We start from the raw sequence: 15103 nt of genomic DNA, 5'->3' as shown, positions 1-15103 counted from the left end.
ATAGGCACACTAACACATCCATAGAGGAATAATGCTCGGGTTTTATCACAGACACACTTTACTCAGTTCCGGTATCCACTTCAGGAAGCATGCAGGGACAGAAAGAGGGTAGGAAGCTTTCCTGCATCCTTAACTCCATCCTCAGGTTACACTTCCTATAAGCCGCTGCTTGGTAATTAGTGCTCGTTAGACTAGCTAGCTCATGTGATGTGGAGGAAGAACGCTCAGCTCCCACATGCAGGCGCTCATTTGCTGCGATATTAAGCACAGTCTGAAGGCCAAGCCTCTCCAGAGAGCGGAGCGTAGAGTGTGTGTGTGTGTGTGTGTGTGTGTGTGTGTGTGTGTGTGTGTGTGTGTGTGTGTGTGTGTGTGTGTGTGTGTGTGTGTGTGTGTGTGTGTGTGTGTGTGTGTGTGCCATGATTCTCTGCTGGCCACTATCTGTATTGGTTTAATGTACACTGAGATATCTCTCAGTGTACATTAAACCAATATGAATCTTTTCTATTGATGATTTAGCAATTCCCTGTGTTTAGATATCCTTCATTGTGCTTCAATCCATTGTATGCTCTTCCTTTAGTGCCATAGTTGTGTATCTTTTGGCATTATGGGACAGCAATTAGAGAAGGGAATTTCCCAATGGTGCCATTACATCAGCGTTTAAGCATCGTTGAAATGCATTAGAGGTTTTTCCTACTGTGCCGCTCATAGTCTAACTTGCTAATTTAGCTTCATTTACTAATGGAAATCTGCTTCTGTCCTCCCCCACCCCCTCTCTTTCTCTCTGCTATGCACATTGTGGTTTTTATTCAGGAGAGAAACCGTATGAGTGCTCCAACTGCAAGAAGCGCTTCTCTCACTCAGGCTCATACAGCTCCCACATCAGCAGTAAGAAGTGCATCAGCGTCATCTCAGTTAACGGAAGAGCGCGCTTGGGGAACGCCAAAACCCAGACCCAGGCTCCATCTCCAGGGCTGCCCACGTCACCATCAGCCCTCCGCACCCAGATGCAGAAGATGGAGCACAGCAAGCCACTGCAGGAGCAGCTGCCACTCAATCAGATCAAGACTGAGCCTGTGGACTATGAGTACAAGCCCACATTGATGACATCCGCAGCAATGGCCGCTATGAACGGTGGGGTTTTCCACGGAGGTACTGCACCTCTGCAGGGCACGGTGCAGGCTGTGGTCCTTCCCACTATGGGGCTGATGTCACCCATCAGTATCAACCTGGCCGACCTACAGAATGCTCTCAAAGTGGCGGTGGACGGAAACGTCATTCGCCAGGTTCTGGAAAGCAATGCCAAAGGTCAGCTGCAAATGCACTCGGGACTAACCACTGGAATGCTCCATCCCACACAGCAGCAACTCATCTCAGCCATCAGTCTGCCTATTGTGGGTCAGGACGGAAACACAAAAATCATTATAAACTACAGTTTGGACCCCAACCAGGGCCAGCTCACAGCCCATAACATGAAGAAAGAGCCCGAGGCAACCTCACTAGGCCAGAAACTCCCAGAGGATCTAACCATCAAAGGCTCCCGGCTCAATGAGACTAAAGAAAAAGAGGAAAAGACCACTAAAACCTGCCTCCTGTGTGATAACTGTCCCGGTGGGCTGGAATCACTCCATGCCCTCAAGCACTGCAAGGATGGCCTTAGGCTGAACGGTCTGGATAAGTCTGAGTCTGCTGTGGCTGCCTTGCTGTCAGAGGGCGGGCTCTGTAACCAACCCAAGAACCTCTTGTCCCTGCTCAAGGCTGTGGCCTTAAAAGCAGAGCCCACCAAGGATGAGCTGGCCAAGATCTCTGACTCAGTCAGCCTGCCAGCGCATGTGGTAAAGAAGTGGTTTGACAAAATGCAAGAGGGTCAGATATCACTGGGTGCTCCAACACCTCCCTCAGAGGAAGAAGACACCTGTGAAGCTAACAGTGTGGTGTCTCTGGTCCAAGGGAAGGACACGTGCCCCTCTGTGACCCAGGACAGCCCTACAGAAGCCACTCCAGCGGAGTTCAACGGCGCACATAGCTCGCCGGCCTCTCCCTCGCCACTAAACCTGACAGCTGGCGGTCCCGTCCCATCCCAGCCTTCCCAGAGCACTGAGGGACCCCTAGACCTGTCACTGCCAAAGCCCGCCGGAGGGGGACCAGAGAGAGCAGTGGGTAAAGCCTGTGTTAACGCCTCTCCTTCCCTCCGCTCTACCCATGTGGATGAACCCCTAAACTTAACTTGCACAAAGAAGGAGGCATCGCCACTCTTAGCCATGGGCGCCAGCCACATCGCACTGTACGCCAGCCAGCAAAGTGCCAAACCCCTCAACATTGTTACCACAATGCAATGCCTAAGGGCACTTTCCACTAACAACAAACAGACTATCCTGATCCCCCAGCTGGCTTACACCTATACCACTACAGCAAACAGCCCTGCTGGGACCCAGACCCAGGAGACCCTCCACCTCAACGGAATAAAGGTGCGTTATCATTCAGCGTCCCTGTCTGTGTTAAAAGTATAGTGTTACATTTTGGAAATGTTGGTTATTTGTCTTTATTGCTGAACTCTCATTCGTATGCTTAATATGAAGCTACAGGCAGCAGCTAAATTAGCTTAGCATAAAGACTTGAGATAGGGAAGCAGCTAGCAAGGCTATGTCTCAAACTAACAAAACCAGCACTTCTAAAGCTCACTGAAGTTATAATGCAAAATAATAAAGGAAAAAAAACACAATCTTATTGTATTGGTGTGTCGGACTTTAAAACAAATCTTTACCAGGAAATCAGACCCCAAACAGCTCTGCATGTGTGACCATTAAAGAGGGTTTCATCCCTCCGATTCTATCTTCTATCCATCTATATTATTTGTTAATTAGTCAAATAAGGAAGTGCCTGTTGGCAGATTTTGTAGCCGCTTTCCCTGTCTCCAGTCTTTGAGCTAAGCTAAGTGACTGACAGTTACTCATTTACTGAGAGCAGTATCAATCTTCTTTTCTAACTGGTGCCAAGAAAGCTTACAAGCAATTCCCAAAATGTCAGACAATGGCTTGAACTCCCACTGTCTGTAATCCTCAGCCTATAGTACTTTGAGATGAAATGTTATTTGTGGTCCCTTTAGTTTCATTGGTGCAGAACAGACAATAGTTGTTGGAGGTCATGAGGCCAGCCAAAGCAAAAAAGTTTGAAACTTAGAAAACGATTGATTTTCAAAAAGTGCAGGAAAGGATTCAAGGTCTAATCCGGAGGCCATTTTGAGAAGCAAGTGGATTTGAATCAAGGTGGCTTATCTCTTTTTGGAGCAATCAGTCAATCTCTTCTGTCCTGATCATTAATCCTTATTGTTTGAAACCACAAGCACATGATAGATAGTATGAATCCATCCCAAGTACAATCAATAAGTCATATATAGAAATGTCAGAATTCAGCTCTTTGTAAAAATGATAGCCCTTAATAGTCCTGCATTGTGTGAACGCCTAATGGGCCTGTAATGATGGATGTTGATCTCTGAGTGTATGAGTGATCTTCCTGGGCTGTCACCCAGAGGACATGAGGCTGCACTTTACTGCAGAGCCCTTATTGATCTGCTGGAATCTGTTTAAACAGCACACCTCTGCCTGCCTCATTGATTTATTGTTGTTGTATTATACTTTCGTGTTAAGTGGATTGGCATAGACCTGCCTTGTTAAAAAGAGAGCTCTGTGTATATATCATCTCCTTAATATTGCCCCACATCCTCTTTGACTGCATCAGTAGATGAGATTTACCAGCCCGGGGACAGGAGAAAAATGTAGGTGTGCTCTTAAGTGCACAGCACGGTTATGTTTCGGGCCAAGGGAAAGATTCCTCACAAATAAGCTGACAATACCGAGTGATTTTACATTTACAAATGTCTCCAGAGAGCTATGAGTTGGAAATGACGGGGTATTAGTTCCTGAGAAATGCACCACTCACACAAGTTGTTTGCTAGTAGTGCTACTTTCAAGAGTCATTCATTGTCAAGCAGAGCAGCGTCATTATGAATTCCAACCAATACATGTGTGATTTGTCTTATTCACCAGGAGGAGAAGATGGACCCAGGCTCAGATGGTATGTCCACCGTGGAGGAGCAGAACGACTCTGACTCGGGCCCACAGAGGAAGAAGATGAAGAAGACGGAGAGCGGCATGTACGCCTGTGACCTGTGCGACAAGATCTTCCAGAAGAGCAGCTCGCTGCTGAGACACAAATACGAACACACAGGTAATTACAAACTCTTGTGTAGCAAAGGCACAGACACAGCCACAAATCATAGATGGGCTCTGGTTTTGAAATAAAACAGAACAGGAACTTATCTCACCACCACTCACTGTTTGAGAGATGAGTCAGAGTGCGAGTGAAGGGGGATTTTTGAGCTCCAGCGTAAAGAAGGGTGGACACCTCCATTCCAGCAGGTATTACTCAACATGCACAGAAGAGGTCTGAGAATTTCTTTCCGCCAACTCCCCACCTCTGCACTGCCAGCTTCTCATGTAAAGCACCGAATGTTGCAACAGGCTCTGGTAGTGATTTGCGTAGCTCTAAGATGATGATTCCGTGGCCAAGTGGAGGTCAGCGCCCTGAGAGGCGTTTTCTTTTTTTTCTTTCTTACTCTGATACCTGGCTTGCAACCATAGTTTTCAGCTCCAAATGACCTCATCCAAGGTGAAACTAGATGTTCCCTGCCTGGATAAAGTTTCCTATCCAATTGTTGTGATTTTGTTGTATTGTTTTGAAACGTTCTCCTTGGATACTCTGATGATAGACACTTATATGGGCTTCACAACCTTTCACGCAACTATGTAGGGGGGATTTCAAAGTGCAATGGAGTGTTTATTGTTTTCCTCCGGTGCCTTTTTACTCAAACAACTTTAAACAGAGATGTTGATACATATTTATTTTCTCCTTCTCTGCAGGGAAACGACCTCACGAGTGCGGCATCTGCAGCAAAGCCTTCAAACACAAACACCACTTGATCGAACACATGCGGCTCCACTCAGGGGAGAAACCCTACCAGTGCGACAAGTGCGGCAAGCGCTTCTCCCACTCGGGATCCTACTCCCAGCACATGAACCACCGCTACTCCTACTGCAAGAAGGAGACGCCGGGTCAGGGCGAGGGCCGCGAAAGCCCCGAGAACGAGGCAGAGGCCAGAGCTGAGATGGAGGCGCTGAGCCGGCTGCAGCAGCTCCTCGCCCCCTCGCAGCTGGACTTGGACGAGCGAGGGAGCAGCACCAGAGACGAAGAGGAGAGCGAGGAGGAGGAGGACGGTGCGGTGGACATGGACGACATCCAGGTGGTGGAGATAGGGGACGAAGGAGGGGATGAGGATGAGGAAGAGAGGAATGAGGAGAGAGTATTAGTGGAGGGAGGAGGAGATGAGGAGAAGACAGAGATGGAGGTGGCTGAGGAAGAAGAGGAGGAAGACACAAGGCAGGCGGAGGTGCTCGGGAGCATTCAGGAAGAGGAGGAAGTCGAGATGCAGGAAGAGGAGGCCATGGATACGGAAGAAGGGGTGACGGAAGAGGGCAAAGAAGGGGAGCAGGTCACGGAGGAGAGTGGAGGAGAAAAAGACAGTGAGACGGTTTCTGAGGAGCAGAAGGAGACGCCGGAGGAGGAAGGAGACTAAAGGAGGAGTCAGACTCCTCAATGGGACACAATCAGATTCCTCCTCATGTGCAGAGGAAGAACGCAGGAGATGATGTCTGCTCACTCTGACAGTCCGTTTCAGTTCACTACTGTGTAGAAAATCCAGGTGTGCCTGAAAAAAATACTAGTGACTTTTCCGCAGGAGAGCGATTTCTCCCTGTAAGAAAAATCAATTTGTAAAGAAAAAGATGAAGACGAACACAAATTTTAACAAACGAAGGAAATGCATTATACAGACTTTGGAAGCTAGAGCCGACATGTTTTAGATAATGTTTTATTACTAAAACACCTTGGGTCATTTCTTTTTATCAGTGTTACTAATTTTATCACTCATATTTTAACCTTTAAAAGCTGTACAGTTGGGAGATATTTCTATACCTTTTTATTGCCAATGAACAAAAAAAAGTCAGTATTTTATTAAGTTGGAAGGAAAATAAGAAAAATCCTGTGCACTACAAGTGGCTTGGTTTACCTATGGATTAAGCAGTTGTGTTGTCAGCCCTTCAGTATTACCGCACTAGATATACCACGCCATCATGCTAGCAGAAGTTAGCATTTTGTTTCTTTTTTATGTTCTTTTAATTGGATTGTGAGCCTTAAGAAGAAAAAGTGGAGGGAGGGGTCCTTTTCAGTCATGTACTTCCATTTAGACTGTAGACTCATCGTTTCATTTTACAAATAGGTGTTTTTTTAAAGGTCATAGTTTGACATTCGGGATAATAAAGGTATTTTCTTGACTTGTTGAGCGTTAGATGAGAAGATAATGACCACATTCTGATAACTATACGGCTACAGCCAGGTGCCGCTTAGCTTACTTTAGCATGAGGAACTGAACAAGGGAGAAACAAAGAATAGTGCTTTGAAGCATATTTGACATAGTGGCTAAACTGTGGAACTACAACATGTCTCCATAGGCTTACACAGGGAAAGAGACGTTTGTAATCTTTTCCTAAAAGTTGTAAAATCCAAAGGCGTAGTCACGCCCATCTACTTCCCTTCCATGGGTCCTTATTTCGGAAAAATAATGTATTGAAGTCAATGGAGAGAGAAAACTTATCTTTCGACCACGTTTGAATTGTGACATGAATTACACATGATGTTTTTCAATCTTAAAAAATAATTTCCATGTAAAAAAAGTCACAGTTTGTCGTAAAACTGTTGAAATATAAGACTATGAAAAATACGCAACTAGAAAGACTACAAATCCCAGAGTCGCGTAAGTGATGTCACAATTGTTTTCCTCCACTAAGAGATAGCTAAGATCAGCGCCATATAGATATAATCTATCTATATGGTGCTGGCTAAGATAAGATAACTTTAACAAGATGCCTGTGTGCTTAGTACCAGATTTTTATCATACCAGCAATGGGTCTTGCTCGTTCTTTTGCTTCCCGTCTGATGAAAGGACCAGGAGTGGCTGGATCAAGTTAGCTACCTAGCTAGTAGCTAGCAAGTTAGTTAGCATTACAGCCTTGTCATTTTTATTAGCCTAATATGAAGTAACATTAAGTAACTCAAAATGTTAAACAGTAAGAGTAGTAGTCATATTTTGTGGAGCCTTTGAAGAGTACTGTCACCGGTGTGATCATTCTATAATACACAATTTAAGTCCGGGGGAGAAATGCTAACGCTAGCATCGGCGATCTTTTCTACTTCATGCTATCTGCACAAATGATTGACATTAAACATTAAAAAGACCAGGCAGTTCAGAGAGAATCAAAGGAAGGCAGGCAGGCAGGCAGGCAGCTTTGCATGACATTCTTCTGGACGTGTTTCATTGTGGTGATAGTCAGGGTAGTCAATCGTTTAGACCAGAGATGTAGTTCATTGAGCGTTTCACACAAACAAATGTGTTACTTCACAGTTTTATGACACATTTTTTTTTTTGTACTTGCAAAATTATCTTTTAAATTGACAACATCATATGTGTAATTCGTGGCACAATTCAAACGGGATCGAAAGATAATCTTTCTCTCTCCATTGACTTCAATACATCATTTTTTTCGAAATAAGGTCCCATGGAGGTCCATCGGAAGGGGAGGGACTTCACCACTCTATAGCCAAATGCAGAGTTACTTTCTGTGATTGAGCCCAAGACAAACTATGGGAGGTTGGTTTTAACAAAGCGCTAGTGCACTTTTTACTAAAGGCCCCATAGATGTGGAAGAGCCGGGTAATATTATACTTCAAAGTCACTTTTTATGGGCTTTATTCACTACTAAGCTTCTTTCAAAGGAATGAACAGGAGCCCGCTTCCAATGCTGTATCCAGATGTCCTTGTACATCCAAAACAACAATCTAAATCTAACGTGGCTAAAGCTAGCAGTTATTTCCTATGTATCCACTGCTTCCCACTCCAGTCCAGCAAGTGGGAGTAATGCATGCTGGACTATTTGTGACTTCTAGACAAAGCATGGCAAGCTATTTTCACCTATCTTTAGTATTTGCGCTAAACAAAGCTAATCACGTCCTGGCAATAGCTTCACATACAGTGGTACTGATCTACTCATCTAATTCTCCTGTAGGAAGCACATAAGCATATTTTCTTAAAATGTCAAACTATTGCTTTAAATGTTTAGAGCGAGCAAATAAGGGTTGTAGAAAATGTTCTGACCCTCCCTATGCCTACCCCGTACTCCGAGCCATATGCAAATAATCAAACTAAAACAAGACAAACATGCATATCAAAAGTGCCATTGAATATTGCTGTTGAAGCTTAGAAGCTATGATCAGGTTTTCCTAGATCAACCAATAAAGCCACCTAACCTGTGAGAGTAGAGTTTAGCCAACAGATTTTAGAGAAGTTGCTTTCATTTCTAATCTGAGCAGCTAAAAGAATTGCAATGCACATTTGTTCAAATGGATGATTATGAAGTATTATTTATAATTATTAACCGTGTCCTGCCTTTTCAAAGCTTATTCAGTGCACTTGTTTAACACACCATGAAATGCTCAGATGTCTCTTCAGGTAACAAAATGTAGGCAAATAAGAATCCCAGGAGTTCAATTCAACAACCTTTTTACCTGTCAGTATTATTTTTTGTCTCTTAAATGTTTTATGTTCCGTTTCGTTGTGTGTGTACTGTATGTTTTCAGCAATGGCAGTATTATCCCCACCCAAAGGAGATGGGTATGTCTGTTTAGTCATAGAGAACTTTTATATTTATGTGTCTTATTTTTTATATTTCTTTATGGTTATTTATTACACTATGTAGTGTACAATACTGTAGTTTGTATTAATACGATAATATATTTTAGTATGGACAAAAAAAGATTCAAAGGCTAATAACTAAAAGCCTAGACAAATGAGACTCCAGCATACTGAAGTATGTTTTTCGAACGAATAAAATGAAGTTTTCCTTGGGGAAAAAATTGCACCCTGCAAGCCTGAAAATTTGAACCTGTGACCTCTGTGCATCCATTGTCATGTTAATTTTCTTCCCCCCTCTCTAATATGAAGCTACTGAACTTTTGAAAACTAATCGTATGTCTAATAGCATGAGTGTGGGCTGTTTTATTGAAGGAATATCCTTAACGACACAAACTGTCCTTTTTGCCAAGCCAAAATAATATTGACGTTTGTTCTTATGTTTTTATTTGTGCCAATTTGTTACTTTATATGTCAGTGTCAAGACCACGCCCACTTTTATATGCCCTTCCCCTTTTAACACCCTCATCTTTTTTTATCGTGATTGTTTTTTGTTTGTTTTCCTTTTTTTTGTTCATTTTTTATGACTCCCCATCTCACAATAAAATACATCAATTACAAGCTGCTGGGTTTGTGAGCGTATTGTTATTGAGTAATTATGACACAATATTGAGTTCATAATTGTACTGCAATTTTCAAGTTAATAATATCATAAAGAATCCCATAGGGACCACTACAAAAACGAAGGGGGTGGGGGTGAGGTTTCAGAACATAATTTAAATAAATATTTAACATCAATGCTTGTTCTGGGGTCATGTTATCCTGGCCCTGTTTTACCAGCTCAAGTTTAAAAACAGTTTTTGAGTTTTTTTATATATCTTTGTGAATTACTTTTTGTTGAACTAAAGGAATATTAGTTCAGACATAGCCCATATATATGTTAATGTTGTAAGGAACATATCAAACATGAGATATTTCCTCATGTGGTGCTTTATGCTAATTTGCACATAATTATCCCCAAATTTGCAAACTCAGTTTATTACAAAGATAAAGGTCACAACGTCAATTATTTTATATAATAAAATGGAAATAATGAAAGAGTATAGGTTATGTACTCGAAGGGTTAAATAAGTACTTTTACATAGATGAGGGGGAATAAAGGCTTATTTGCTTTAATATCAAAGTGTGGTAAATAGGAAGCTAGCTAGCAGCCAGTTAGCTTAGCTAAGAGCGAAGACGGGAAGCATGGATGGAACATCCAGTAAGTGACTGCACCCGGTCAAGAAATCAAAACGTGTACTTAAGAGGGTATATCTTTGTTTTATTAATGATTGGACATAGCCATGGTAGCTGTTTTTAGCATTTACATGGTAAGCTAAGCTAGTGGTTGATAACCAGCTTTTCCCCAATTACTTAAACTAGCCAACTGCTGGCTGTATAGCTTCTTATTTAGCATATTTGTGTGTTTATGTGTAAGTGGTATCTAATCTTTGCACCTAAATCTGATGAATGAATCCCAAAAAAAATCAAACTTATTTTTTTAAGCTAAACTACATTTTGCCTATATTTATATGAATAAAGAACCTACACACCTATTGTGAAAATTCAGAACATATTTTTCAGTCCAGTCTGCCTGTTAGCAGCCCAGCCCAAGGTCAACCCTATTGATCCAGATTAGGTTTCAGGAGGGTCGACCCCCCTCCTGCACCCCCACATCCCCAGCCCCTTCAACGGCATTAATTAGTAATGGAATGGGCCAAAAATCCATAGTCTGTTGAGGAGTTGAAAATGATACAATAGCTAGTGAACATATGTGATTTTTCTCCCTTGCTCTCTGTGTGATGATTTTTGCTTTTCAATAAGCCTCCCTCTGCCTCCAAATGCTTTTGGGGGCATTTTCAGGAAAGTACTTAAGTCTGAAGAAGGGAAATGAGGTGGGAGTGGGGAGGGATGATAACCTGCACCTGCCTCCCTTTGTCCATGGATGTAGCAATGTGTACCTGAGCTTGCAGGAGAGTGTGTTTGTACGTGTGTGTTGGGGGAATACGGTGTGACAAAGAATGTTTGACTGTCATCATGTTAAATGGGTCCTCAGAGACCCTTGGAAGTGGGGGTTGGTGGTGGAATAATGCTTTATAGGACAGCTCACACCATAATGTTACTGTGTCAAACTGTTACAAGAGCATCTTGTAATTGTGCCTATTATAAATGTATTTATCAGTGGTCACAGAGGCACCGCTCTGAAAGTCCCAAAGGTCAAAGAATGTGTAGCCGGTGGCTGCATGTTCAGGATGCGGGGCCGTTTTACAGGCTTTCAGTCCAATCCGAGACTTAAAGCCAAGATATTGCCATATGTTCTGCTGGGCTCAGCATTTCAAAGGAAAATTGAAAAGCTATAACTGCTAAGAGGATATGGAGTGCTCTTGCCAATAATGGTGCAAAAGCCTGATGAAGTATCATGACTGCCGGGACTCTGACACCGAGCCAAACCCAGGGGGCTGAAGCTCCCCGGGGAAATTTAGTGAAAAGCCAGGAGGAGGAGGAGGAAAGAAAAGCCTGCTTTCAGGAAATAGCAGTCACTTAAATATCATGTTCATTTACTCAACCACTAAATAGCAGAACATACACAGAGACGTCACTGCATGTGACAAATTGCTGTTTCAGGGCTCAGATTGTAATAAATAAATATATCCTCAGATACATTATGAGCTTATGCTGACCAGCGGGTTAACAATCTGAGAGACTCACATGAATATATTCAGAATATATTGCTTGTCTTTACAATAGACTTGTCAAACAGACAATTACACATGCAAGTCACTATCAAACAAGATAAAGCATCCTAATATATATTTCCTAACTGATAACTTGAAAACAAAAACCAATGTATACAGTTTTTTGGAGAAAGAATTATATGTATATAATGAAAAATTGTAGATTGCAAAAATCATGTAAAAGCACCATTTAAAATGGTATGATTACTGGAGATGTGCTCATAGGTTTCTTGGATATAATTCATTAGTTGACCAAGACCAACACCACAAATTACTCGACTAATGTACAAAGAGGGGGCAAACAGATCCAAACAGATCAACATAATATAAGGGATGCATAACACTTTGGAACAGTGACTCCTCCCATCGTGGTTCCTTAAGAAGATTTCAGGAAACGACTTGCAACACATTTGAACACACAATTGGTGTGTATAAATGCAGCGGTCAAAGGACTCCAGGGTCAACTCTTGAGGAGGTCAGTTAGAGCATCCTTATGTGTGTGTGTGTGTGTGTGTGTGTGTGTGTGTGTGTGTGTGTGTGTGTGTGTGTGTGTGTGTGTGTGTGTGTTTTTCAAAGAGCAGACCATTTAATTTAATTCTGTGCAGCTCCTTGTTATTCTAGTCATGAGTGAGAGCTGCTCCATGTTGTCCCAGCAGTGTGGGAGGGCCGGCCGTACCTGCAAACACCGGCAGGTTTGCACTATGTGCGTGTGCGTGTGTGTGTGTGTGTGTGTGTGTGTGTGTGTGTGTGTGTGTGTGTGTGTGTGTGTGTGTGTGTGTGTGTGTGATGGAGAAGTGAAGCTTCATTGGAGATTGAGTTGATTGGTAAAAGGTGACCAGGATTCAGGATAATGGCTCCCTGCAAAACAAGGGCACCTAAAACCTTAGAGGAACTCAACATGGTGAACGATTGGTCTCAAATGACTGTAGCTGAAGGGTAATTCTCCAGGGAGATGTTTATGGTATGAGCTAAATACAGCACAATGACAATCCAATCAACCCTTGGGAACACACACACACACACACACACACACACACACACACACACACACACACACACTACTCTCTCTCTCACACACACACACACACACACACACACACACACACACACACACACACACACACACACACACACACACACACACCTCCACCCAACTACCCACTGTTGTATGCTTTGGTTTTCCCACACATACAGGAAAGCATCCATGAACACACACACGCAAATATCTATTTCCCCCCTGAGTCTCTGCCATGTNGAGCTAAATACAGCACAATGACAATCCAATCAACCCTTGGGAACACACACACACACACACACACACACACACACACACACCTCCACCCAACTACCCACTGTTGTATGCTTTGGTTTCCCACACATACAGGAAAGCATCCATGAACACACACACGCAAATATCTATTTCCCCCCTGAGTCTCTGCCATGTGTGTGTGTGTGTGTGTGTGTGTGTGTGTGTGTGTGTGTGTGTGTGTGTGTGTGTGTGTGTGTGTGTGTATATAGGGGTTGTGAGGTGATTGTGGTTGCGCTGCTGTTTTTCTAGCGCAACTCAAATCCCGATGTGGTAACGAGGAGGGGAAGTGGTGAAAGTCGGCCCTGAACCTCACCCTGAAAAGAAAGCAAGAATCTGCCAGAACATTAATGCTAAATATATGTGTGTGTGTGTGTGAGAGAGAGAGAATGTGAGTGAACGTGAATTGAGAATGAGTTCATGCAGAGCTATCAACTCATTGTCCCAATGACAAAGCAACCCAAAGTGCACAAAAGAGGACAAAATTACACAGTTACTAACACACATTTTCGGCAGCAATAGAGAAGATATGCCGTCAAATAAAATGAATTGAGTCTCTAAGCAATTACAGGCTTAAACAATGATGCATACATTTAATTTATAGATAGATTTCACCAGGGCTTATCTCTGAGAAACACCGTAATAGGATTCAGCTGGAAGGCAAGAGAAGAAAGGTGTGTGTGTGTGTGTGTGTGTGTGTGTGTGTGTGTGTGTGTGTGTGTGTGTGTGTGTGTGTGTGTGTGTGTGCAATCCCATTGTCCCATCCTCCTCAGAGAAGTCTGGACCTTCAAGTGTTGTCTCCAGAGCTGCCACCTGATTGGCTATTGGAGGTCAGTGGATAAGCCCATAAAAAGGCGTGACATCTCTTTACGCTCCCTTAAATGTTCACCTTTTTGTCCTTACAGGGGCCGTGTATTGCTAGGACTGCCTTTGAAACCTTCACTTCGTCTTGTCTGGGTAAACAAATGAGACCAACGCCCTCTTTTTGCTGTAACAACACTAAATAAATATTCTCCTCCATGATGCTCTTTCTGGGTCTAAACATAACTCGATCTGTCCTCAACTGTGACTCCCTCAAGAGTTTCTGATCAAAAGACAACCAAAATAACTTCTTCTTTTCATTTTGACTAAAGTCCGCTCAACTTTAGTCAACAACCTAGTCTCTTGCCATTTCTTGAATTAGTTTGATGTTTTCTGTATGGCCCTTAACATAAGATCCCCAATAGAAATATTTCTCTGCGTCTTTGTGTAAATTACTCTTTGCCCTTGGATGTTGTTCCGACTATGTGCCAAGCATGATAGAAATGTCATCAACACTCTCCGTGAATGCTCCAGAGTAACTCTATTCCCACCACAACTTGGGATTAATCGGACATTACAAGGACTTTATAAGAGGAATCTGGCTGGGAACGGACAGAAAACGCTTTAAAAAATGGCCTGGGGTATAGGGTGGCTGATGGGCTTATGACTTTAGACTTTGGTAGAGCCCTGTCTCTGAGGAGTGTTGATCCGGCCGAGAGGGGAAAGTGATGGAGCAAACATCCAGATGTGGGGAGTCCCTCAGAACCCGACAGCTGAGCACAGATAAACCCGCCCTCGAGGTTTTATTTTCTGTCCGTCTCTTCTCTGCACTTTTTGGCAGCATCCTGCGTCTTCCATTGCTCTTATTTGAAATGTGTCCACCGTCCTAGACCTTTGGTATACATGCCTCTGTAGAGATGACCTTTAACCTTGGCCTTAGTCTGACTCCACATGTGAGTAGAGATTAAAAGAGGGGATGCTATTCAAAATGGAAGGATTATAAAGGCTGACTTAAAAAAAGGAACTGGACTGTGTGACACCCCCAAAATAATATAATAAGGCTTCTTTTAAAATGATGATGTCTGCACAGGCTCCAGAGGTTTTTTACACAAGAGTGTCTTGTTTGTGATAATTTTCTAAAATAACATCTATGTGATTCAAACTAAAAATGTAAGAAACAAAGAGCCGCAGTATAGGTTTTCAGTTGGAGGTTAATATGTGAAAGTGTGGCTGAAACGTGGTCGATTTTCTCACACTTTTTATGAAGCATGGTGATTTTAGCCAGTGGGAAGTTGAGCCAATCTTAGATCTTCAGTGTACTCAGTGTGTGTGTGTGTGTGTGTGTGTGTGTGTGTGTGTGTGTGTGTGTGTGTGTGTGTGTGTGCGCGCGTGTGCGCGTGTGTGCTCTGCGGGACGGACTGCGCA

General features: G+C 43.0%; 1 protein-coding gene across 1 annotated transcript in view; it reads left to right on the top strand.

Annotated features, from left to right (window-relative positions):
* zeb1b (zinc finger E-box binding homeobox 1b) overlaps positions 1-6827 on the top strand; it is a gene marked incomplete at its 5' end in the record, with an annotated part of 240925 nt that extends 234098 nt beyond the window's left edge. Inside the window, 3 exons of the mRNA XM_010779689.1 lie at positions 811-2465; positions 4044-4224; positions 4917-6827. Of these exons, the coding sequence (XP_010777991.1) occupies positions 811-2465; positions 4044-4224; positions 4917-5629 (2549 nt within the window). The remainder of the gene's footprint in view (positions 1-810; positions 2466-4043; positions 4225-4916) is intronic.
* Between the last annotated feature and the right edge of the window lie 8276 nt (positions 6828-15103).

Source organism: Notothenia coriiceps, unplaced genomic scaffold (assembly GCF_000735185.1).
Source record: "Notothenia coriiceps isolate Sejong01 unplaced genomic scaffold, NC01 NC01_scaffold00020484, whole genome shotgun sequence".
Lineage (NCBI taxonomy): Eukaryota > Metazoa > Chordata > Actinopteri > Perciformes > Nototheniidae > Notothenia > Notothenia coriiceps.
The sequence above is the reverse complement of the archived record's forward strand: the minus strand, read 5'-3'. Positions and strand labels throughout refer to the sequence as shown.